This window comes from Sceloporus undulatus, chromosome 2, assembly GCF_019175285.1.
Source record: "Sceloporus undulatus isolate JIND9_A2432 ecotype Alabama chromosome 2, SceUnd_v1.1, whole genome shotgun sequence".
Classification (NCBI taxonomy): domain Eukaryota; kingdom Metazoa; phylum Chordata; class Lepidosauria; order Squamata; family Phrynosomatidae; genus Sceloporus; species Sceloporus undulatus.
Genome location: NC_056523.1, coordinates 301,957,817 through 301,984,283, shown reverse-complemented (window position 1 = coordinate 301,984,283; position 26,467 = coordinate 301,957,817). Strand labels below are relative to the sequence as shown.

Sequence of the window (26,467 nt, the reverse complement as noted above, 5' to 3'; positions counted from 1 at the left end):
TCAATCAAGGTGAAACTGAAACAGAGCATGAGCCATCCCTTGGAGCAACAGCCATGTCTTATTCATGTTGACTCTCCCTGACTTCTAAAGCTTTCTTTGCTTTTAGGCAGTGTTGGGCAACTGCCTCAGATGGCAGCTCCCAGTTATTTCTCATTGCTCCCCTAGATAACAAAGATGTTGCCCCACATAGCCTATTTTGCACCCTATAAACCAGTCTACTGCGGTGGCACACTAGATCTGATGCTCGCATGATCAGAGCCCTGGGACATTTTGATAGCAGGATCTATAACATGATCTGCCATCCCCCTTAGTCTCCCCTGTTCCCTTTAGTTGCTATCCTTGCAGGAATGGGAAGGCACACATATTTTCTCAGCAACAATGTATTGTTCTGAGTGATCCTTTTTGTAATTCAAATTATCTAGGGGTGGTTTTATTTTCACTTGGCAGAATCCATTAGCTTTACAAAAGACCTGATAGAGATGAAAACTGCAGTTGCAGTTTGGGATCCTGTATCATAGTCATCACTGAAATAAATCCTACTTGCCACTTCGATTGGCTTCTTTACATACCATGGGAGAGAGGGCATCTTGTGCTTTACCTCAAGAAGCAAGGCATCTTGATCTGACTCTTTAGCTGCTTCCAATTTTAGTGAAAAATAATTCCGTATGGATTTTGAGGTAAAAAATGTGGCACTGATGTTTTGGTAGATGTATGAATTGGCAGAAAGAGGGGATATGTCAATAATATTCCCCTTTTCCATTGCCAGAAATGTTGTAAGCTTAGTGATTAATAGTCATCAGCAGATGTTCTCCTATTACTATTCTATGTTGAATTAATGCTCCGTACTCTGGTGTTCCCTGGTTTACCACATATTATATTCACCACTGGATGTACTCAGGATCATGTAGCAAAATACAACAAAATCTATATTATGACGATACCTTTATTAATCCAACAAAATGGCCCAAAATACCATTTGATGTGTTGGTAATACCTTCCACGGAACTACAGCACAGGTGCCTCCCAACCCTTCTGTATTCCCATCGCTATTGCTAAGATTTGTTGTTGGAGAAACAGATCCTATCCATCTGAGCTTTCTCTATGAGGCACATGGCCTAATTCTGTTATGCTCCTTTGTCCAGCTAGAGGCAGTGCAACTAGGGAAGTCTTCAGTTTAAAGGTTATCTCAGCCACATTGATAATAAAAGTCAGGGGTTACGTCAGTCACTACTGTCCCATCTGCAGGGCCAAGCCCTGCCTTTAGTCAGAAGGAGGCAGCCTAATGGCCTCCTGCAGCCCCTGTTGCTGATGTATGCTGTAAGCCTGCTACCTTACATGAAGTAAAGGACAGTATTGCACCACTAATGCTGAAGATTCAGTTGTAATCTGGTAAGCTTTTCTGGATGGAATGGTATGTTATCTTGCTCCTCACCTCAAAATGCCTTGGGTTAACTTTGCCCATCAAGAATATCTGGATAACATTGGGCCACTTTCCAGGGTTATTGTATGCATGGCTGCAATCATGTTTTGAATAGCTTACATCTGAATGCATAATACATGCCAACTGTTGTTGTTACATTTAGTGCAACTCAATTGGGTTTCAAGACAACATACAATTTAAAAAGAACAATACAACTCTAAACATCCAAAAAGTGAACATTAAAATGGAATGAAACTAATCACAGTATTAAAACAGTTCAGAACTATACTTAATAACATGCAATTTAAAAGTTTTTAAACTGTTAAAACAGTGGAGTTTAAAACAATACAGCATCTCTTAGAACATTGTTTTAAAATTTTCTGTATTAAAAGCCTGCCAAAATAAAAAGAAGATTTCCTGCTGACAGAAAGACAACAAGGAGGGGCCATTCTGGGCAAGAAGGCTTCCCACCAACTGTGCTTGTGACCATGGGACTGAGACTAGGGCATCTCCTGGTAATCTCAGGGCCTGGGCATTTGAATTTTGCCAGAAACAAACTGGTAACCAGTGGAGGGGAGTAGTATGGTTCCTGCAACCTGCCTCCGTTAACATACATGGCTGAATCGTTTTGGTCTAGCTGAAATTTCTGAACACTCCTCAAAGGTAGCCCCATGTGCAGTGTGTTACAGTAATCCAAACATGACTTAGTTAGATCCTTATGGAATTGTGAGATGTGTAGTCTTGCGAGTGATTTAACCTTCCCCATCAGAAGTCTCTGGTGCCCTCACCAAGCTACAAATCCCAGAATTCCATACTAGGCTGGAAAGTGGTGTCAAGCTGCTTTATGATGTCTGCAGTGTGGCAGCTCCTTGCCTGCTTTTCCTTTTCCTCCTGTGCATCTTGCCAAGGAGAAGATAGATCTACCATAAGAGGGCGCCCACCAAGCCCTCAATAAAGCTGATATTCAAGGGAGGAGGAGGAGAGAGGATTTGGGAAATGCTTTGGGAAAGGGGAAAGAGGGAAGGAGTGGAGGAGAGGATGCAAAGTGGCAGGAAGCTTCTTCTGTAGGGATTGAAACTCCCTGAACCTGGAGCAAAGGGGTGTCTTGGAGGGGGGACAGAGAAGATGGAGATGGGAGCACAAAATCAAAATACTGCAACGACTGAGACACAAACAGAGGAGGAGGAGGAGAGAGGGAGGGGGAGGGCTGGACCGGGCAGGGCTTGCAGGACGGGTCCCCCTTTTTGTGAATGAGCGCGACGTCGTCGGGGCGGGCATTGTGCTGCTTCCTGCTGCTGCTGCTGCTGCTGCTGCTGCCGCCCCCTTTTCAAAGCCAGTCTCCCGAGGCCCCCAAAACAACTGTCTTCTAATATTAGCACGGCTGTATCTCTGGATCTATTATAGTCCGTCCAGACAGATCCCCATTGTAAGGGGATCCTTTTTAATGCAAAGATTAGCACTATCTCCTGCAGTTGGCGGAAAAAAATCTGTTATCGCTGAGTTATTTGGGGTTGGAGGGGAGGGGAGGCTGGGTTGTGTGGGGAGACTGGGAAGAGGGGGGCAGGCAGGCAGACGGACAGAAAGACAGACAGGGGCTGAGATGGGGGAGGAGGAGAGAAAAGGGGGGGCAGAGAGAGAAGAATCGTCCGGACTCGAGGAGAAAGAAAAGCCCCGTGAGCCGGCAATGGGCCAAGCGCTCTGTCTGTCTGCCCCGTGGAAAAGAAGAAAGAAAAGGGGGAGGAAGGGGAGGAAGATTCTCCCCATATTATTAGTAGGATTCATTCTTGACGGGAAAGAGGAGGCTCTTGTTTATATTATTATTATTATTATTATTATTATTATTATTATTATTATTAGACTCCGCAACATTCCCCATTTCCCTGTGAAGTAAATGTCGGGTCGAAAAGGAAACCTCGCCTCCTTCAGTTTCATTCAGCGGGGCCACAACCATGTTGTTGTTGTTGTTGTTGTTGTTATAAAGGAATTCCCGCCAAGTGTGTGGAAAAGAGAGAAGGAGAAGAAGAAGAAAGAGGGGGCAGACAGTGTTTTATGGTGTGTGTTTTTTAATAGTCTACCAAAAAAGACGAAGGGAAAAAGTTCCTCGGGGCTTGTCGCAGCCGCGCTTCCTGGGGGTTTATTATTTATTATTTTTATTCTTGGGGGGAAAGGGACCTCCTCCTCCTCCTCCTCCGCCTTCCTCCCTCCTCCTCCTCCTCCTCCGCTTCGCCTCAGAAGAAAACTCCCCATCTTTTGAAGTCATCCAACTTTGGAGTTGTTCTTCTTCTTCACCAAAAAGCAGCAGACTGGGCGCGCTTTGGAGGTGTGAGGGTCAGAGCTTTTTGTGTGTGTGTGTGTGTGTGTGTCTGCAACAACACAACTCTGGGGAGCCTGGGAGGGTTGTGTGTGTGTGTGTGTGTGTGGAGACCGTTCCCCCCCCCCCAAAAAAAAAACAACCACGCGGCGAGGAAGACAGGAGGCGCCTGGAGTCTCCTGCTGAGGGGAACCCTCACTTTTCAGCATCCTTTTCCGGGCTCCTGATTATAAAGACACCCGCCTAGTCCTTCCCCACGCGAGGCAACAAGAGCTGAGGGCTGCTGGGCACATTGGCTCTTCCACAAGCCCAGGTTATAAAGGCACTACATTCCCCACGCGAGACAACAAGGGACGAAGGGGGCAGAGTCCTCCTTGGGCACATGGCGCCCTGCTTTTACAGGCGGGACAACGAGGCTTTAAAGGCAGCCCCCTTCTTGGGCACATTTGACTCCTAGTTCTCAAGGCACCCGCCTCCTTCCCCACGCGAGACAACGCCTTGTTGGGCACATGGAGTCCAGAGGAGCCCAAGGAGACTTCCAAAGGACTCCCCCGTGTACCCTACAAGGGGCTTGCCTCTAGCCCTTGCTGCCCCGCCTGGGGCTCGAGGGCCAAGGCTTGGGAGCCCGAACCTCTTCTGGGGTGTGAGAGGAGCCTCCCCTCGGGAAAAGGGAGAAGAGGAAGAAGGAAGGAGGAGGAGGAAAGACCTCCTTTCCCCCAAAGTGGTGCCCAAGGAGAAGGGTCCAAGCCTCCTCGGGAGAGGAGCCAGGAAGCCTCTTCAGGCAAGGAGTCCCCGCTGTTGCTGGCTTTAAAAAACACACAACACACACACACACACACACTAAGGCGAAGGGGCTTCTTTCCCCCCTTTCACTCCCCCTTGGAGGGGTCCCAGTTATTGCCCGGCTTGAAAACACACACCTCACCGACACACAAAACACATCTATTTCCTCCAGGATAACAAAACGCACTCCTTCCTTCTCCCAGGGCTTTGGTCGCCTTTCGCGATCACAGCGGGCTCAACCCCTTTGAGAGAGAGAGAGAGAGAGGCTCCCTCTGTGTGTCTGTACTTCCAAAAAGAGGGGGGGGGACTGGGAAAGGGTTGCATACTGATTGAGGCTGAACTTTTTAAACACGCGCACACAGGCTGACACTCGCCCCCTCCCTCCCTCCCTCCCTCACACTCACACTCACACTCACACTCACACCCTGACGCTCCCCCATCTACACCCGGTTCAGGATCCCGCCCACCGCCGCGCTAAGACCCCCTGGATTTAAAGCGAGAGTGCATTCCGAGCCTGACGTTCATTCAATAGAGCGGTCCTCCTCGGCGGGCTCTGCTCTGGAAGCCTCCGTCGCTGCTCCACTTGAGGCTGCCTCTTCTCTTCTGCCCTTTCGAGGAGGAGGAGGAGGAGGGAGAGGAAGAAGGGGGGACATAACCGAGGATGTTAAATCAGAGAATCTTTCCGGGCATGGTTTTTCTCCTGATCTTTTTCTGCCACTTCCTAGAAGATCAAACAGCGCAGGGTAAGGCACCGTTCACTTCTTTAGGGGCAGATGTGCTCTTCCCTAGCCATCTCTCTAGCCAACTATCTATCTAGCTAACTATCTATCCATCTATCCGTCTGTCTATCTATCTATCTGTCTCTCCATAGATGGATGGGTAGTTAGACAGTCGGATAGATAGATAGTTGGATGTCTGTCTGTCTGTCTGTCTATGCAACTATCTATCTATCCATCTATCTGTCTGAGCTGTTTTCCATTAGCTGCATTGACTTGAAATTATTATTAGTAGTAGTAGTAATACTAGTAATTATTTTCTCATATCCCGCCTTTCTCTCTACACAGGGACTCAAGGCGGCGACTAAGGCTGCAGTACTAAGTACTGAGTCCCCCTGAACTCAGTGGGACTTCTTGCTACTTTCCCCCTGAACTCAGCGGGATTTTCTCCCTTTCCTCCCGACCTCATGGGACTTGCTGTTTTTCTCCCTGAACTCAGAGGGACTTTGCTACTTTTCCCTCTGAACTCACTGGGACTTTCCCCCTGAATTCAGCGGGACTTGCTATCCTCCCCCCGAAGTGAGTGGGACCTTCTCCTTTGGGGCCCACGAAGCTGCAGGGGCTGCTCCCAACTCCTCCCGCCGCGTGGTCTGTCAGTCTGTCTGTCTGTCTGTCTGCTAGGTCTCCCCTCCTCCTGACCGCCTTCGTCGCCTTCATCAGCCTCTTCTTGAATAGCCACCTTCAGCGTTAGGAGTAGCGCTCTCCCATGGCTGCCTGGAAAGAGGACACTCGCACTGCTCCCTGGAGCAGGAGGAGGAGGGCAGGCATCCGCTCGGAACTTTCCCCTGGGCTCTTCAATGCCCGCCGGGTCCCCCAGCCCTGAGTGTTTTAAATACTACAGATCCCGACGCTCTTTTACTCACCAGTCCCGACTGAATCTTGGTTTAGCACCCACATTTTCCACGAGGAGGAGGAGGAGGAGGGGAAGGCTTTAGCTCAAGTTTGGGGACTGGTTTTGGGTCCTCCCCCCAGTCTGAGGACCAGGTTGAGCTTCCCAGCTTGCAAAGGAGGGCTTCCAGTGCAAACCCTCTCCCCCAAGGCAGGTCTCCAGGGAGGTTGGCTCGCAGCCACGAAGGAGCAAAAGTAATCTCAAAGCTACATATACCTCCAGCTCAAAAGTCGTCCCTCCACCTGCAGCCAAAGATTCGTGGTAGTTGAGATCCCTCTCCGATGTGGAACTGTTTGTTAAGGGTCGGTGCCTCGGATTTAGCCTTGGACGGGCAGCAACGATTATTATTAGCAGTATTGGTATCGTCGTCCTCATGATGATGATGATGATGATGATGATTACCATCCTCAGCTTGGAGGAAATCTTAGTCAATTATTATTACTATTATTATTATTATTATTATTATTATTCCGCCAAGCAATTGTGTGGGAACCCTCTTTGGCGGCTCAAAGGGAGGGGGGAATCCCATCCCAACCAAATCTCCCTCCAAATGATCTCAGAGAAAGGGACTCTTTGAACAGGTCAGGGCCCTGGCCTGGGATCCCTCAGTGCCAGACAAGCTCAAAGTGTGTGTGTGTGCTTAAAAAACAACCCACACTCCTTTTGCTTTTCCCTCTAAAGCCCCAGCAAACTTTGCCCAAGGCTTCTCCGCCAGAGTCGCAGAGTTGCATCACTTTCACTCCTCCTTTAGCTTCAAGCTCTTTCTCTCTTTCTTTTCTTTCACATGAGGAAATCCGCAAGATGGGAGAGATTTTGGAAAGGAGAGGGTGAAGGCTACCATCAGGAGCACGTTACTATACCCTCCACTTTGTGTAGTAGTAAAGAAGTAGTGCAAGTTCCCCCTGAGTTGTCTTGGAAAGTTCTTTCATTCCCCAAGAGGAAACTTGAGTTGTTTTGCTGGAGGACTGGGGAAAGGAAAGGGATCTCTTCCTTCCATTGATCTGTCTCTCTTTCTCTCACACACACACATTCTCCACCAGACCAAAAAAGACCCCCAGATCTCTTTCCAAACCCTGCCACGTGAAAGTAACTGTCTCTTATCCCCCCCCCTTCTATAGTTCCCCTCCAGTCCCTCTTTGGAATAATAAGGCGTCCAACTGGCTCGATCAGGTTGTTTGAACAGCGCTTCCATTGGGTCCAGGGAAGAAGTAGCTTCAGGTTGTCAAACAAATAAAAAGTACACAGTATGGTACAAAAAAACAAAACAAACCCAAACCCAAATAGTCAATGAAAGCCGCCCGTGCTGCTGTGTGTCCGAGTCCCTGGGAACCGACATTGGCTGGGTGTCTGTCTCGCTTTTTGTCATCTCTTGTCTCTGTCTCCCTTTTCCTGAATGCAGCTGGGAACTGCTGGCTCCGGCAAGCCAGGAACGGCCGGTGCCAGGTCCTCTACAAGAATGGGCTCAGCAAAGAGGAGTGCTGCAAAACGGGCCGCCTGACCACTTCGTGGACGGAGGAGGATGTCAGCGACAACGTGCTCTTCAAATGGATGATCTTTAGCGGGGGTGCCCCCAACTGCATCCCTTGCAAAGGTGGGCGCTGCTTTAGGCACTTACAGACACACACAGACAACTTTCAAGAGGTGCCTCTGTTCCATTAGCCCTGGAAAATTAGTGTGCAAAGTAGCACCTTCTGAACCATAGAATCATAGAATCACAGAGTTGGAAGAGACCCTAAGGGCCATCCAGTCTAACCCCCCGCCATGCAGGAACTCTCAATCAAAGCATCCCCGACAGATGGCCATCCAGCCTCTGTTTAAAGACCTCTAAGGAAGGAGACTCCACCACTCTCCGAGGGAGTTTGTTCCACTGTCAAACAGCCCTTACTGTCAGGACGTTCCTCCTAATGTTGAGGAGGAATCTCTTTTCCTGTAGCTTGCATCCACTATTCCAGGTCCTGTTTTATGGAGCAGCAGAAAACAAGCTTGCTCCCTCCTGAATATGACATCCCTTCAAACATTTAAACAGGGCTAACATATCATCTCTTAACTTTCTCTTCATAGGGCATGGTTTTTAAATTGTGGTGCCCAGAACTGGACACAGTATTCCATGTGGGGATACCTTTTGAGACTAGCTGAAAGAAAGAAGCTGGGAGCATGAGCTTTTCTAGGCTTCAGCCTACTTCCACATGCCTCTGACAAAGTAGGTTCAAGCCTAGGAAAGCTCATGCTCCCAGATTCTTTCCATTAGGTCCAAAACACACTGCAGAACTAATCCAGTAACAAGGGTACCTTTATGGAGCCAACCAAAATGCACAATTGCATGGTGCAAGCTTTCGAAGTCACACTGGCTTCTTCATCAGGCAAACAGAAGAAAGAAATGCAAGATGTTAGTCATAGGCCTGTATTTTCTGTTTCTGGTCTGAGTTCAGATGATAGGGAGAACTTATTCCGTTTGAGATGGCTTTAACTGCCCTGGTTCACTGCTAGGGAGCCCTGTGAATTATAGTTTGTTGTGGCACCAGAGCTCTGTGGCAGAGAAGGCTCAATGTTTCACCAAACTACAGTTCCCAGAATTTCCCTAGCATTGAGCCAGGGAACTGCAGTTAAAGTGGTTTCAAATTGGATTATTTCTGCAATGTGTTTTGGAACCAACTCTCAAAGGTGCAACAATCGACAGGATTGCGCATTTTAGGGCCCTTCACATGTTGTGGGATTGCAACCCCATCAGTCTTAAACAGCACCAGTCTGGGGATGATGGGCGTTTCAGTCTACTGACAGTTGGAGGGCTGCATGTCATACACACACACACACACACAAACACACACACACACACACAAACACGCTTTGACAAGGGTGTCTTAAACTACCTGATGACAGAACTTAAGAAAATAATAATAATGTTGGAGGATATTTATATTGTAGGCAGGGTATGGGATAGTTAATATGGGAACTACAACTCCTAGAATCCCCTGATGGTCATGCTACAATTCTAGGAGTTGCAGTCCAAAAAAGCAATGTTCTCAAGGATTGCCTGTTGGTCCCTCTGATCCACAAATCCAGCTGGCTGCAACTAGTAACTTCATTTTAAGGTCACACAGACAATCACAGAGCAAACATGTCCTGCAAGGTGATGTTTCTTTTATCACTGGAGATGCCAGGGGTTAGATCTGGCATGTGAAGTTTTAATGATGGCACACACTCTCCATTCCAGAAGAATAAGAGAGACTTCTCTTCTTTCCAGTCCAGGGCTTAATTGTTTGTGCTAAAAATCTATCTTCCATGCTATTATTATTATTATTATTATTATTAGGAGAGAGGACAGATTAGAGTACCCTTGAGCAAGTGCAAAAAGCCCACTCCCTTTGTTCACTGGGTAAATATACTGTCTTCCAGAGGAATGCCCCACACTGGTTAGAGGATTCGGGATGCTTTTGTCCAAAAGTGTATTTTCCCCAAGTTCTGCTTATGCTGAATCAAACTGTGGGTCCATCAAGCTTAGTACTGTCCATATCCTGAACAGAAGTCACTTTCCACAGTTTTGGACAGGGACATTTCCCAGGAGTGTCTGAAAATGCTGAGAACTGAACCTACTACTTTTGACATGCATGCTCTCAACCTTTGTTTCTCTTATTACAATCAAGGCTATTATCTTTTTTTCCCCCCTTCTTTGAAGAGAAGTATTGCGGTTCAAGCTTGACTCAAAGCTTATTCTTGCCTGAGCTCCACAAGTTTGTCTCCCTAATTTCAGATATATTCAGGGAGGAAATATTTGTGCAGAAAGATATTCCACAGACATCAGAAGCACTCTCCAAGTATCATATTTCTCAGGAAGGCTTGCCAATAATTTTCCTTGGCAGGGATCTTCTATGTTTAATAACTGCACGACATGCAAAAAATTCAGCAGGTAACATTTTCCAGGTAACTGGAAGCATTTGCTGAATCATACAGCACTTTGGGAGATGTAGGCCCTGTGAGGCAAGCACCCATACTTGCCACAGCATTACTGCCATTCTGATTTAAATTAAAGCATGGCTATAAGGAGAAACATGTTGTGTGCATGAGAGGAAGCGGATGCCACTGTTAACATCTTTCCATGCCAACAGGGTGCTAAGTAATAGAGAAAGTTGGCACACAGCAGAATGGAATGCAGTACCCAACCCATTTACCCTGGAGAGGTCCAAGTAATCTTGCAGATGATTACTCTCAAGAATAAAAAGGAATAGAAACAATGGCTTCCTGCCAAAGCTTTTCATATAGGCACATGATGCAACCTTTGGGTGACTGCTCCAGTGACCTTCAACATGAAAGATGTTGGAGGACAAGCCCAGTGTTCAGGGACTGTGGGTGAGCAGAGGAGTGCCAGAAAAGATGACCTGAAACAAATGTTGGAGTGGTGGTGGAAATAAGACAGCTTTGAAATGTACTTTATTCACTTGTACAGACGTTCACTTATAAGGAATTAACTAACATCTGGTTACAAGGGAGGGGTAAAAGGGAAGTGCTAAGGAATGTTATTTTTTTAATCTACCACTCTCAGAGTTCCCCTGGCAGAAAAACCAGCAAATACACTTATTGGGACTGGGAGTGACAGGCCAAAAGGTAACTTGCTTGAACTCTGTAAAGGGGTAGCCTTTCATCCTTGTCCATGAATATTTGTGGAGGTGCATGAAGCCACACAGTGACCATTACTGCTGATTAATTACGGATTACTGCTGATTACTGTGCTCACATCTCTAGGAACAGAATAAGGGACATGCAAGAAGTTTCAAAGCAGCCAACTTAGCAAAATGGAGAAATGTTTATTTTTATGTATTATGTTTATTTTATAGTCTTTTGCCAGGGAAATAGGAGGGATATTCTTTCACACTTTCTGGTTCAAAAATAAAATAATAAGCCATGTTGGCTGTGGCTTATGAGGTTGCAGTGGGGACTCTGGGTGTTATTAAAGCAATGTTTCTGGCTTTCTCTTACACCTGTACCTTTTGCTCGCATCCCATTTCCTCTTTAGAAACCTGCGAGAATGTGGATTGTGGGGCTGGGAAGAAATGTAAAATGAACAAGAAGAACAAACCCCGTTGTGTCTGTGCTCCGGATTGCTCTAATATCACATGGAAAGGTCCAGTGTGTGGCTTGGATGGCAAAACCTATAAGAATGAGTGTGCCCTTCTGAAAGCCAGATGTAAAGAACAACCTGAACTGGAAGTCCAATATCAGGGCAAATGCAAAAGTAGGTTTACAACAAAGATGCTCTGTGGTTTACAGTGTTGTAGTGGGAGGAGGAGAACTTGAAAAAGGTGTGGTTTTGGTGATGGTTTGGACTATCAGAATAACACAGCCAGTGTGGCTTTTGGTCGCACTGGCTGAGAAATCTGGGAGTTGTAGTCCAAAACATTATTTTTCAAACTCTGGGAAGAAATTGCCAAAATAATAGCACAAGGTAGTATAAAAATTGAAACAGATAAGCAAGCAAGCTAAATGGCATGCCAGGCTAGTCTTCACAAATGCAGAAGAATGAAGGGATAGAATCTTGAGACAGTATCCATTTGGGTTACAAGCGGGGGATGCCACTCAGTTAGAAGCTTCCCTGCAATTGACACCTGGTATCATCATGGAGAAGAGAAAGAGCCCAGCAAACCCTTCCTTGTAGGGAGGTTCTTGGTGGGATGGGGGGGGGGAGGTATTTACATTTTTGTTTTGCATAAAGAAACATTCACAGTGTGACACACTCGTACAGAAAGAGACCTCCAGTCTCAATGATCAGGGACAGTTTGCTGGCAACCATTTTATTCCCACCTTATTTTGTGGCAAGAGTAGACTAGGCAAGAATACAGATAAAGCAAAGATCCATGTAGTGAGCAACTGAGGGCCAGTTTTTTTGTTCCAGGACTTTGAGGAGCCATGTCTTATGCCCCCCTCCCACAAAAAGAATCCAATTTTTGAAAAATTGTTTTACAAACTGGCCAACCAGTTGTTTACAGCATGTCCTCAAGAAGGGCATGCATGCAACATCATCCTGTCATGCATATTTCTCTGCAACTGGCATACAGGGATAAACTGTGGAAATTGGGGTGTGACCTATGGGAGATTTATGTACTCTTCTGAATTGTTTTAACTGCAAACCTGAAACATTTGCCAGGTCTGTTCTAATAGGGAGAGTTAGGGGTGGCTTGAGTGAAAAGGATTCCATCAATAGAAGGCCCTCCCTTGTTCTTAAGTGCCATTGTTTGCTAGGTGATGAGGAACATGTGGGAATATCTGCTGCTCCTTGCTACTGTCAACATTTATTTCCTAAGCAAGTACTTTCCCAAGGAACAAAGAAGAGAATAGCAGAGAAACTATAATCTTGGTAATGGGTCTCTAACAGGTGTTCAGTAATGCTAAGCATTGCACTATTCCTTGGTTGATAGCAGGAGGCAACAAGATGCAGACTGTGTGGTTCCTCATTCAGGTCCAGACAATGATTGTACTATCCTGTGATGTGGCTAACACACAGTAGAACCTGAGAAAGTTAGGCTCTGAGTTTAGGCTCTCTGATTATAACTTGAGAGTTACATGGTCCCTGGTTCATGCTCATGAAGAAAGCTGCTAAGTGCGTCTCCACTGTTATGATTTGTGACACATGTTTCTGTGTGCTACTTGATGGCAGAGATGGCTCCAGTCTTCTGTTGTTCACAGATTGTCTTCTTGGCTATTTTGTTTTATTTTGTTTCAGAGACTTGCAGGGATGTTTTATGCCCAGGCAGCTCCACATGTGTGGTTGATCAAAATAATAATGCCAACTGTGTGACATGTAATCGAATTTGCCCAGAGCCTACCTCCCCAGATCAATACCTCTGTGGGAATGATGGAATTACATACGCAAGTGCATGTCATCTGAGGAAAGCTACCTGCCTGCTTGGAAGATCCATTGGCCTAGCCTACGAAGGAAAATGTATCAGTAAGTATCACAGTTTTGGGGCTGTATGCTAAGGGAGTTTGATGGGCTAAAGGTTCATTTTTAAGATGATTGAAGGAACACAGCTCCCTGGGGGAAGAAGCTATGCCTTCTGACTTGGAATCCCAGCTTCACAGAGTGGAACTAGGCATTGGGGGGAAATAATAAATTTCCCTACCAAGCATCTAGTGCAAAGACAGAAGTTACTTGTCAGTTAGAACTAACCCAAGACATTTTGCTATCTGATCTTAAGGGACACAATCCTCAAACAGAAGCTGATTAGATTAGCAATTAAATCTTACTTCCAGATACAGGACATATATCTGAGGCTACTTTAAGAGGGAACTACAGAGGGATGTAGTTTAGGGGGCTAGCGGCATGAAGAAAAATGGCCCCTAGATTTTCCACCCAACGTTCATCAGTGCCCTAGAGGGGCACACTTTTTTTTGTTAAAGAGCAGCTGTTATGGCCACACTTCAGTACTGCTTCCATCTCTCATTATCCCTCGAAAGAGCACTTTGGCAACTGTGAACCCATCATGGTAACTCAACATGGAAGGAGAAGGAGCAGATGAGGGTGCCAGCACAGGTTTAATGGCCCTTGCACACCACAAAAAAAGGAGAGAGAAAGCCTTCAACCTCTTTATTGGTATGCAAGTCTAACTAGAGCCACCACCACCATGTTCCTCATTCTCCCTTCTTTTTCCTTCCATGGCAAGGACCAGGGGAGAGGGCTGGTGGCACCAATGTCCCAGATGGGCTGGTAGCCCAGGAGTCTTGTGCTTCACCCCCATGCCAGTCTCCTGGGGAGCAGGGTAAGCATACACAGCACTATCCTCAATCACTTTGCCAGCATTCTTCACTCACAGCACCTGCTATTTTGCTTTACCTAATGGCAGCATTGGTCCTGCAAAAAGGAAGAAATAGGTGGAATGAATTTTCCTAATCTATTTTCTCCTCCAAGTCATTTTCATTTATTTTATTTTATTTTCTATCCCAGGGAATATAGCCTCTCCATCATGGCCACATATAAATGCCCTTTGCTTGCTATTTTGGCACATATAAGTTTAGAAAGATGGGATTTTCTGATGAAATGTATAGCTCAGCCCATCATCAGATTTTTGAGTGTAAACTGTAGTTATTTAATGGTGAAAGAAATACTGAGGGAGGTTTTGTAGATGGACACGGAGATAACTTATATGAAGCTGTTTGATTACTGGAGAAGTAGTGGATAAATTGCTGTCATCATCACCACTCTCATCCTCTCCCCTTATCTTGAGGGGGAACTTGTCAATGGACAGCATGGCCAATGACTTACAGGCCTATTTATTGAGCAGTCCCTATAGCCTGATCTGTTATGCCTGACAAAATGAGTATAAGCCCCAGCAGCAACAAGGAGTCACCAAGGCCAGCCTCATTCATGTTGGAACCTGTGACAAAGAAAGGAATAGCACCTTTCTCCCAAATCAAGGCAGATTGTGCACAAAGTCAGTCTGGCACAGAGGCAAAAAATGTCACCAGAACCTCTCTTTCTGCTACTCTGGAAGTAAAAATACAGTGTTAATAAATTAATTTAAATAGGTTAAATGAAAAGAGCAACTTTGGGCCATTACAGACAGCCATATAGGGGCGGCTTGATGCCACCCCTTTGAGTGCCGGATTGGGGACACAGCAACCGCATGTCATAGCCCCAATCTGGCTTTTTTCCTTCACAAAAAGAAGCTGCAAAATACTGCTCCTTTTTCAACCGGAAAAAGGGTGGCTTTTCTGCTGCAGCAATGGCTTTTCTGCACTCCTGCAGCATGCAACATATAAATGTTGCACTGCTGGAGTGCCCTAACACTGCCCACCGTGTGGTTGGGCGGGCGGCATGACACTGGCATGGGGGGGTGGGTGTCGGGGCATGTGTTGTCTAAACAACATGACCCCATGCCACCTCCAAGCCAGTGTATTATGCTGGTCTGTTTTGCCCCTTTATTTCCCTTTTATGAAAACCCTACATCAAAACCCCCCACATCTTGCTGCCTAATGGTAGGGCAAGCCCTAATAATCACTTAGATTCCAATTGGTGGGACACCTGGAGGTGCCAGTCAGATGACTAGTGGAACCCCCTGAAGAAGGGAAGTGTCTGGTCACTCAGAAATAGATTTTATAAGGCAGTGGCTGACTAGGGGAGAGAATCACTGAGCCATTTCCTCATTGCATTGTATGACGACATGGCCAAAGTTGAGCGAAAAGCAGAATAGAGAGGTAAAGGAGCTCTAATTGGAGACAGTTTGAGCTGTGGGTGTATAAAAAAGGTATCGTCTTCATCACTATCACCATCTCCACCACCACTCATTTATGTAAGCTTTTCAAATGTTCAAAATGTTTCACATGCATTATCTAAGACAGGACTGTATTATTATCTCCTCATCATGGAGCCTGAGACACAACAGCTTGCCTAAAGGCATATAGTGAATTCATGGCATAGTGAATTTATAACATTCGAACCAAGAACATCCTGATTCATATCACAGACTATACTAGACCAGCTTGTTGGCTGAGGTAGGATAATATTACTATTTATCATGTATACAACATCTCTTTGGATTTACTAAATTCCTTGCATAGTTTCTTATCGTAGGGCCCCACAACAAGCCATTGAGGCATTATTTCCATGATAAAGATGGGGAACTAAGGGAAGAGAGAGACTTGATGATGACTACATGATAAATACTGGTCAGAGGTCTGATATCAACCCACTTTTATCTGCTCCAAGATCAGTTCCCTTTATTTCTAACATTGTAGATTACAGTATATTAGAATTAGGACTGTTAGATGTAGTGGGTTAAATTGGTTTGATAAATATGTTTTAAATGTATTTGTTGATTTAAAAGGTGTCCCCAGTTAACTGAATATTAGATGCAAATATTTTGAAATATGTTTATAACTAATTAGTTTAAAATAGCAACTGCAGATAGAAAGCACCATCTAGGAAGAGGAATTCCCTCTTATGTGAGAAGGAATTTGAAATACTACAGTACACACCCACTTTGTCTAAGTTCAAAGGTATTTTGTTCTTAGGAATCATTATTTTCCCCCCAAAGAAAAACTGGCCTAGATTAAGGCTAATTTATTTAGGATTAAGTCCCATTAAATTCAATTGGTCTTACTCCTGTGTTGACATGTATAGCTATTGTTGTTAATTAAATCTTGAGTCTAGTAAAATACTAGAGTTTTTGATCTAGCAATTGACTAAAACTGACAGATTTTTCTTAAACTGGGCAACATTCATAATTAGAATAATATTTATCTACAGTAAAAGAGAAAAGTAGTAAGTAGCAAGGTGAGCTGCAAGCACTAATTCGTTAGTTACTGGTGCTAAAATTTGTATTTCCAGGGTGGGGAAAATGCATATTTGGCTAACTCATAATGCTTGTTTCTGAGCCAATTAAAACTTTCAGCCCTCTCTTCCATCTCATCTTTGTTGGAAACCTTTGATGGTTTCTCCAACAGCAGAAAAATGGAGGAGGTTTCTCCCATAATTTCAATTTTTGATATTAACCTGCATGCTGCAGTGGCTACTGTGGGAAATCTATATAGTCCAGAACTCTTGGGAAATATTTTTTTTACTCTCATGCTATATGTAGCTCTAGACAAACTATATTTTCCATTGTTCCTGTCACCATGCATGAAGCCACAGCAGTGTCCCACAGATAAGAAAGGATATATGTTGCCTTGGTTTCCTTCATCTCCCTGTTGCTGCCACCAACATTACAGTAAACATAAATAAAGGGATGGGAAGAAAATATGTTGGTAAGCATGAGACACTTGGAGGTTTCTCACAGTGGTTGGGAGATAAATCAGAACCCACCATGCTTCTAATGGCATCATTATAGTTGGGGGTGTAAATAACCCAACTGTTTTCTGAACTATTTGAAAACCCAACTGAATTCAAAGTATAACTGGGTGGAGTTTTATCAGTTTATAATAGTAAAGGAAAATGTGCATCCATATTTATGTCACTGTCCCTGCCACAGCTTCAGGACTTTGAAACTTGGCATGGCTATGAAGAGGCGCCGGGGTATGCACCTCAGATTTATTACATTTTTAAAAAATTAATTAACTCAAGCTTGTCTGTAGTCTATAATACCATCTCCAGTCACTAGGTGGCAGCCTACCCTAATTTTCCCTAAGGAGAAAAGACAAAGCTGTAGCCATACCTGGACAGTTATTTCTTGGAAGGACTTCTGGGCCTCTCCAAATTGTATTTCAAACAGCAGGTCTCCAAATTTTCAAAAACTTAAGGAGTGACAGAAAATTTCTGAAGCATGGTATGGTAGTGAGAAGAGTTAACAGAGAGAAAGATGGAACAAGTGCTGTAACAGAGAAAGTGGGAATGGTCAGGGAGAGAAAGCACAGAGGAAAAGAAAGCGGACCAGATATGTATGGGAGGATGACAGTGTTTTTAAAATGTGCAGAGCTGAATACTACTGCTAGTCACTAATATTGATTGTGGCAAACATTATCACACCAGCTGTTTTCAAATCATGTTCTACATTTCTCACTAGTGAATGTTCAAATCAGGTTCTACATTTCTCACTAGTAAATTGTGCATACTTGCACATTTCAAATGTGTTGACTCATTCTTGCTTTTTTCTCCTCCCTCACCAATATTCTTAAATTATACATCCCAGACTCAAGTTGTTTGACACCTCTTGCATAAATGATCTTAGTGGTGGATTGGAATGAAGCAGCTTACTGTAAAGATATCTTTATACTATAGTGTGATATATGGCCCAGAATGCTGTCTTTAAATGTGTGAAACACAAATTCAAACCTCTGCTCAGTCTTGGAGAAAACCCTGTTTCTCAGTCTAAACTGACAACTGTTGTGATTCTAAAGTCTGTCTCTCACACAAAAGTTGGTTGGCTCTTGAATGCCTTCCAGTCATTTCTGGCATATGGTAACCCTAAACCAGACTCATCATGGGCTTTTAGCATCAAGATTTGTTCAGAAGAGGTTTGCCAGTGCCTTCCTTGGAGGCTGGGAGATGCAAATTGCCCAAGGTCACCTAGTGGGCTTCCATGGCTGAGCAAGGATTTGAATCCTGGTCTCCAGAGTCCTAGTTGAATACTCACACTACTACACAATGCTTTCTCTGGGGAGAAGATAAATCTCAGACAGGACTATACCACTTTCTAATATAGATATACAGTAGTTCACAAGACTGAATGTTCTATCATGTGCTGAATAAAAATGAAGGAAACTTGTCCCTAGAAAGCTGCATATATCACAAACTCAGCAGGGCTAGATGTTTTCTCTCTTAAGCATTGCAGACCCCCTTTTCTTCTTTTCTTTTTTTTGGGGGGTACAGTAGAGCATTCAGTCATGCAGACTCTTACCTGCAGTTTGAAATGACACAAGTTTATCATATCATCTTCTGTTTGTGAGAACTAGGTCTAAAAAGAAAGCCAGCACATGGTAGAAGGAGGCCGAGGGCACCATCTTAACACATGGCTGGGTATCCCATGAGACAGATTTATTAGGTTTCTCCCGGGATGAGCAACCAAGATGACATTTCTGATATATGAAGACGAAAAGTCTAAAAACATTCTTGCAAGTCCCCTCTAATGAATTTCAACAATTTCTATGGGAATCTACTTGAAAATGACTTGTTCAGGACAACAGTTTAAATTAATGAAGGAAAAACTGAAAGAATTAATTTTCATCTGTGACATTGCTTCCATTTCTTGATAATATTTTTGCTAGTGCCAAAAATGCCTAACTGCCAAACTAATTTGTCCTAACAGCCACTTGCCCTCATTTGCCCTCAATCATATCATTATGCATTGAAGTCTGTCTGACTGTATAGTGTTGTAATATCATTCTTTTCATTATGTAATTTAATTGGATGGGATAAAACATGTGATTAATTTAGTAAGGAAGTAGTAGTAGTACTAGTAGTAGTAGTAGTAGTAGTATCCAGGGAGAAACAGTGCCAAAAGAGGGATCAGTAAAAGGAGTTTTCAGTATTCCAAAATAGATAGTCACTCAAAAAACTAGAGTGGAGAAAAATGGGTAAGGTCCTTACACAACACATTCCATTCTTCATGTGCCTCACCAAAACCACAGCGGAAGAAATTGCTGAAACTTACCCCCCAAAATATGTAAAAATAAGTAGGAATGTAGTCTTGAGATCCAGAAGTCAAGATTTTGGTTAAGAAAAGTTTCCAGTGAATTTCAGTGAACTCTATCCAGTTGACAACTACTGAGGGTGAATCTTTGGCCCCTATTACATTGGAACCTGACACTTGAGAATGCCAGCTCTTTGAATATGTTTTCAGACCACATGTCTTCAAAGTTCAGCAAGTTTCCAACAGAAACAGCTGCCTAAGCAAGAGTTCTTAGAAAACATTTTTCACATTTATCAAAAACAACCTTTTCCCTCATTAAAAATACTCATAAAGTTTGGACATATTCTTTCAAAGGAAACCTTCTGAAGTAACCATCATTATAACAAAAATCAAACATGATAAAATGTTTGTCAAATATTATTTATCAAATAACATTCATATAAGGGAATAGAAATGATCCAGTCTATATTTGGGGATTGGAGACCTGATTCTTCTGTGATTGTGCTTCTGTTTCCCAATGGTTTCAAGGATTTTAAAAAGTTCTTAGTTTTCTCATTGCAAACAACACACAAAGAACTGGTGACTAGCAGAGATCAACAGGTGGGATCCTACCCTATGTTATGTTTTCTTTCAATATTGTAAGATAGCTGTGGTCTATTTGACTAATAGCCTGTGATTTTTCTATGGTTGCAAATTTCAAATCATATGCTCCAAGAGTTGTACTATGAAGCCAAAAGAATGCCCCAATGGCCTGATTTGATTTTTTAAAACAACTTACTAATTTGTTAAAGTAATACAAATCATAGATCATGCACTGAATTCATTGATAGAAACAAGTACAATAGCTAAAATTTAGAAAGCTACTTTAGCTGCATGATCCTGGACTTTTAATTTATTTAACAACGTCCATCAGAGCTTCGAAATGTTACTCTTTTTCTACCGTAACTTCTAGAATTTCCCAGCCAGCATTTCCTCTTCTCTGCATCCCATGTTTAAATAACACTTGTATGACACCCTAAAGACTAACAGATATATTTTGGCATTAGTGTCCATGTGTCGGTTCCTGCTTAATCAAAAGCATGAAATGTTATTCTTTTTTACCAGAGAATTGGCTTGGCAGCACATACTCTGCTATCCTCTAAGAAAGGCCAGGGGACCATCCTGCCCCCCAGCATCTTTCACCCTAAGGCCATAGTCTCACTCTGCCTGTTTCTTCCTGAAATATGCCAAATAGGAGGAATGGGTGATTAAACAATGGCCTGTTACAGACTGCCAAAATAAAGCTGCTTCAGGTCTCTTTGGAGGCATGCTGTTTAAATGATGCATGGGTCCTAAGAGTCTGGAGGTCGCGCCAAAGCCACACTCCATTCCTAAGCACTGGAGTGCAGCTTTGGTGCAGCTTCTGGATTCTTAGGACCCATGCATCATTTAAACAGCATACCTCCAAAGAGACCCAAAGCAGCTTTATTTTGGCAGTCTGTAACAGGCCAAAGGGCCCAAACAGACAAACCAAAATAAAGCTGCTTTGGGACACTTTGGAGGTATACTGTTTAAATGACACATGCATCTTAAGAGGCCAGAAGCTGTACCAAAGCTGCGCTCCAGAGCAGCTTTTGCACAGCTTCTGGCCTCTTAAGATGCATGTGTCATTTAAGCGGTGTACCTCCAAAGTGACCCAAAGCAGCTTTATTTTGGCTTGTCTGGGCCCTTTCTGCTTTGGTCAGCTACCATACTGTCTGTGATGGGAAATAAAATCCTGTTTAGTCAACAGTGCACCTTCTTGTATCAGGGTCTAATATAACCCTTTGGGGTACCATAAGTTGTTTGCCATGTGATGTAGGCCTACTAAGCACTGCAAAGCTAAATCATTTTTTTGTTTATAAAAGAACATGTGAGTAATAGAGCACTCTTGGCATTGCAAATTCTCCTCTTTTCTCAAGGAAAACCAAGAACACATTTATTTCTCCACTCCATACTTGCCTTTCCCTCAAAAAAAATCTTATTCTAATGTTTGGCCCATCTGTCTCAAGATTAAGGCGAGGACTCTTCAGACTAAATATTATCAATTTATGACACTGTTTCAGTGCTAGAAATTGAGTTGCCTAAGGGATAGATCTTATTGGTAATCATAACTACAGTAAACACTTTGAACTAATGCAGTTTACATGAGTGTTGACTCTCCATTCGTTGATTCAGTGGATCTATAGTAATAGAGACTAATCACTAAGGTTAGGGTTCCTACGTCTCGTGTAGGTTTGCATAGGAATGATTATATTGACAGCACACCTAAAAGAAACCTGACCTTAAAGAAGCAATCATGTAACCCCACTGTAAATAAAATACTGTAAAGTAATTCCCATTGGGTTTATGGGGACTTCCTATTCCCTTTCCATTAAGGCTTGTAGACTAAATTTCAATGTTAAGAGTGGGAAGGTCAATGAATGCTCTTTTACAAGGTATCTGAGGGGCTAATTTGGAGGTCCAAGAGAAGGGATAATAATCAGTGGAATTCTGTGCTGTGTTTATTTTCATTGGGGGACACTATTTTCCCTGTGGTGGCTGTTTTCACACCAGTTAGCTTTATGTGACAAGGACTTGGGAGTGGTCAGGTTTCAGGCTTCCTATAGCTTGATCAGTTACACACCCACCCACCAACAATGCCACAAAGGGCAATTGTCCTCACCAAGATGGTAGAGAGATCACTGTACTGTCAGAGCTTGCATTCATGAGCCTAAATCCTATTGTTAGTCCCAGTTAGAGTAGAGCCATTTAATGTTAGATTTACCTACATGTGGACTCACTATTCATCAACTGATTCCATGGGTCTACTGTAGTTGGGATTAATGAAGAGGATTTCAGACACAGATTCTAGAGTCATTTAGAGATGAAGGGAACTTCCTTTTAGCAGAAATTCAGCTATCTTCATGAACATCCTGTTTTAGCAATGTACAAGGGTTCAGGTTTTTTGCACTTTTAAATATATATGTATATATATATATAAATATATATATATATGAAAATCTTTTTCCTAGAGGCCAAATCTTGTGAAGACATCCAGTGCAGCACGGGGAAGAAATGTTTGTGGGATTTTAAAGTGGGCAGAGGACGGTGTGCGCTTTGTGATGAGCTATGCCCTGAAAGCAAATCAGATGAGGCTGTCTGTGCCAGCGATAACACCACTTACCCAAGCGAGTGTGCCATGAAGGAGGCAGCCTGTTCCCTGGGTGTGCTTTTGGAAGTAAAGCACCCAGGATCTTGCAACTGTAAGTGAGATATTTAACCTTGCCAGGAATTTTAATCTTCTGAAGGCAAAATAATAACAATAATAATAAATCCCTAGAATAGTGAAGACTGACACCTTTATTAAACATGAAAGGGAACTGCATATAAGGGAAATCTTATATAGAAAGATGGATAGTCTTGTGCTTCCTAAGGTGGAACAGTTAGTCAACAGTGAATGTTTCAAGGTGCCATTTCTTTTTGTAGGAAAGGGTGTGCTTAACATTGGAGGGTTTCCTTAAATGCATCTTTTTAGCTGTTTCCCTGCCCTTTCTTAATATTGTTTGCTCTAGCGTGCTTTGCTGTTTGCTTTATTAACACCCAGCTACAACCTAATTGCACCCTCCCTTCAAATCCCTCCTCCTCTTGATCCCACCCCTGTGCCCGAAACTAGCTTTAACACTTAACCAAGTGGGCTGCTGTCTCCTTGCAGTTGCCTCTGAATGAAGGACTCAAAAGCAGTTTTAAAAGCCTAGAACACAAGAGCACTTTTTATCTAATTTCAGGAATCTGCCAATAAAACCTGAGCCATTGAGTCTTCAGAACTTGCTGCAGTTATGACTTCATAGATTATGTAACACGTACACCCATGTGTGCACATACAAACACACATGCAAAAATAAAATAAAAACTTTATGGCATAACAGCTGGTGCCAAAGCACATCACACTACAAGCCACGCTTTTTTTTCCTTAAAAAAATGCAACTATCTCTTATGGCTGTGCAGGGGGCTTTGAAAACATGCACTGAGCTGCTACTTCGCTGTTGTTGTCCATATTTAAACAACAGCTCCCCTGTATTCTCCTATCTAGCCATTAATGAAGATCCTGAGGAAGATGAAGAAGAGGATGACCAGGACTACAGCTTTCCTATATCTTCCATTCTAGAGTGGTAAAACTTCCATCATTTTTGGAACAGCCAATTTGGGCAAGAAATACAAATGTCCATACTGTACATAAGTGTATGCTTATTTATTTGGGGAAGAAAAAAGTATACATATAGTTGAATCTTGTAGACATTTATTTATACTGTGTCATGTTTTATAATTTATACATAAAAATGTCTGATTGACCTTTTTTTGAAGAAATTTAATCGTTATGGGATAAGCAGTGTTATTTATTGTGAGGTCACTTGCTTGTACAGTAAAGCTTTTTTTCTTGTAAACTATAAATCCATTCCTTAGAGCTTAACTCCCCTTCCCTTCACAACTCTTATCTCCTTGTTTCTACCAATGTTAACTCTGTTCCACTTTAACAAAACTTTGCATGTCAGTTTCTATTACATTTTTATTTATTGCATTTCCTTCTTGCTGGTTCTGTACATACATCCATGATCCCTCGGGTATTTGTTTACAAGGAATCTTGACTGACCAAAAGGCGCTGTAAACTGACTTAACTATATATTCGGGGTGCAATGAGGCAGTCTTTAAGCAACCTCTTCCCCTTGGTTATATTCTTCTTCTGATTGTATCATGTACTGAGGTGATCTCAAAGTACTGGACATTTACATATACTGTACTATGAGAATCCAAACCCAAAGTTTGAATTATGAAGGCTATTAATAGCTGTGTGGTTAAATGTAATGAAAGCATTTTTAAAATACATTGTCACAAATGTCAATGTTTTTATTGGGTCTGTCTCTGGAGATGGTCCTGCAGTTCCACTTTTTAAAGTTCTTTTCTTTCAAAGTGTTCACAGGTTATTATATCAAAGCTTTATCAGTTCAAGTTTCTTGCTTTTCATAATACTTTTTTTCTGAAGCAATTTTATATTTTCAAACATGGCGAGTTAAATATAAATTCATTTAAATATATAGTTTTGTACTTTTCTACCATGTAAATGTGCAATGTATATAAAAGTTATAATGTGTATTTGTAAATAAATTATGAGTGAAAAAAAATAAAAATGGACTTTTCCCACTACATATAAGGGGGAAATATATATAGGCTTGGTTATTGGTTGTTTAATGTGCTTTACAAGAATGTTTTTTTCTTTTTTAATGTGGACAGGGTTAATTTTCAGATAATGGGTTCAGAACCTGCAGGATGTTTTCTCATGTCCCAGATATGGTCTGAAGGTCCAAAGATGTAGAAGCTTTGCTTAAGCTAAGCACGAATATACTTAGCCTATGTCTAAATAGAAGACCAGCAGGGACCACCTTGCATGTTACTTTGGAATTTCGTGGTCATGGAAAGAAAGGTAGAATGTAAGATTTAATACACAAACAAATTTAAAAAGACCTTTCTTTGATTCAAAAGCATCAAGAGCCAATGTTGGAAAGGCTCCAACAAAGAACTGGTTTAGACTAGTCATGAATATGGTGACATACCTGGTCACCTAAGGTGAGTAGTAACAGATGCCATGTGACCAGGAAGCTGAACTTGGATAAGTGGCCTTTTTGGACCCCACACTGGCCGGGGGGAAATCTAGGAATTGCAATCCCAAAAGTCCCTTTTCCAAGCTCTGCTAGGAAGGGAAGTCTTTATAAGCGAGAAAAAAAAAACAATAGTGGTGATCATGGTGGTCGGTTTGTTTTTCTCCCAATAAAAGGAATGGACTAGTAGACTTATTTGCAAGGCTACTGTAAATGTTCTGTTGGTTAAAAAAATAGACAGATCTTTGTTGAATTTTCTTCCTCCTCACTGCGTGCCAGTTTCCTATATGATCTGAAGTCACATCAGGGGTAATCATTGGCAAGGTGGGAAGAAAACTATAGTATGTGACAGTACAAATTTACATAACAAATTCCAATAGATGAAACTGGTGGAAACCTACCATGGAGTTCAGCTCCTCTCTGGCAAAATACAAATTAAAATGTACTCCAAACTTGGAGGAACGAAACCCTGAGGAAACAGAACTTGAAATTCACTAAAGTTATGAACATTTTTTTAAAAAGAAAAAGTTCTGAGAAAATGATGAAGGGGTCTGACAGAGTTCTTGGTGTTTGAGAGGGTGATAAACAAGCACACGTTCAGTCATTTTTACATACCATCACTGATTCAGCCTCAATCAGTTAGAGCTAAATTCTGCACTACAACATTGTAAATCTTTCTTTTGGATGTAAAGTCATTTTTAGAAATCTAGAAAACTTTAGTCCAACTTCTTTCCAGTGTCTCATATTGAGACATATGAGAACTAATGCAGTCAAATGATTAGAGTGTTGGACTTAGGACTGAGGAAACCCAGGTTCAAATCCCCACTCATCCATAAAACTCACTGGGTGACCGTGGGCCAGTCACTATTTCTCAGCCTGACCTACCTCACAGGGTTGTTGTGAGGATATGAGTGGGAGGGATAAGAGCCACGTACATCACCTTGAGCTTCTTGCCAGGAGGTATACATCTGATAAATAAATAAATATATTGTAATATTGTTACCACTTGATTCTCCTTTTCCCCTTAGATCTTTAAAACCTCAGTGCAGTTACTTGCTTCCTTTGAATTCTTGGGAATCCACCCCTATTCATCCCTCTCTTGTAAATCCACACAGTGTTGATATAACCATGTATTTTGCCTACATACAATAAAGCTTTTCTTTGATGGACATTGGAATCATAGTGCTTTAATTGTGTACTAACAGGTCTCTTTGCTAAGGAGGTGTCCTTGTGTATTCTCTTCACCCAGCAATTAGATTCCATTTTTGAATGGCGGGGAAAAGCATTGTGTAAAAAACATGAAACTTGTAGAACTATTCTGTTGAGCCACATGGAAGTACAAATGTGAAGATTTTTTTCTCTCTCATTTTTGGCAAGAAAACATGTCTTAGCTCACCAGGATATCACATTAAAAATATCAGTGACCACAGAGATTGTTCACCCTTATACAAGGACACCGACTTTTGAATACAGTATGTGTATTTTGTGCAAAAGAAATTGATATTTTTAACAACAAAAAACACCACTTGGAATGCAAGAAATTTTGTTTAAAAATGCCAGTGTGGTGTAGTGGCTTGAGTGTTGG

At 42.7% G+C, this 26,467-nt stretch overlaps 1 protein-coding gene across 3 annotated transcripts; it reads left to right on the top strand.

The window, feature by feature from the left end:
• Positions 1-5,009: 5,009 nt before the first annotated feature.
• Positions 5,010-26,051, top strand: FST (follistatin). 3 transcript variants are annotated; one of them, XM_042449149.1, is made up of 7 exons: positions 5,010-5,257; positions 7,579-7,770; positions 11,188-11,406; positions 12,892-13,116; positions 13,832-13,927; positions 22,264-22,494; positions 23,017-23,310. In XM_042449149.1, coding segments are annotated over exons 1-7 (1,047 nt in total). In that variant the 5' UTR covers positions 5,010-5,175; the 3' UTR covers positions 23,019-23,310. The 3 variants fall into 3 exon arrangements, with proteins under 3 accessions (XP_042305083.1, XP_042305082.1, XP_042305084.1); XM_042449148.1 differs by lacking the exon at positions 23,017-23,310 and adding an exon at positions 23,322-26,051 and having other exon boundaries at positions 5,011-5,257; XM_042449150.1 differs by lacking the exons at positions 13,832-13,927; positions 23,017-23,310 and adding an exon at positions 23,322-26,051 and having other exon boundaries at positions 5,013-5,257.
• Positions 26,052-26,467: the final 416 nt, after the last annotated feature.

Excerpts from the sequence above, each read along its gene's own strand:
- FST (XM_042449148.1), top strand. The coding sequence starts at position 5,176 with ATGTTAAATCAGAGAATCTTTCCGGGCATGGTTTTTCTCCTGATCTTT. Across the intron at positions 7,771-11,187 it reads CAACTGCATCCCTTGCAAAG|AAACCTGCGAGAATGTGGAT; the intron begins GTGGGCGCTGCT and ends TTTCCTCTTTAG. Across the intron at positions 22,495-23,321 it reads GCACCCAGGATCTTGCAACT|CCATTAATGAAGATCCTGAG; the intron begins GTAAGTGAGATA and ends TCTCCTATCTAG.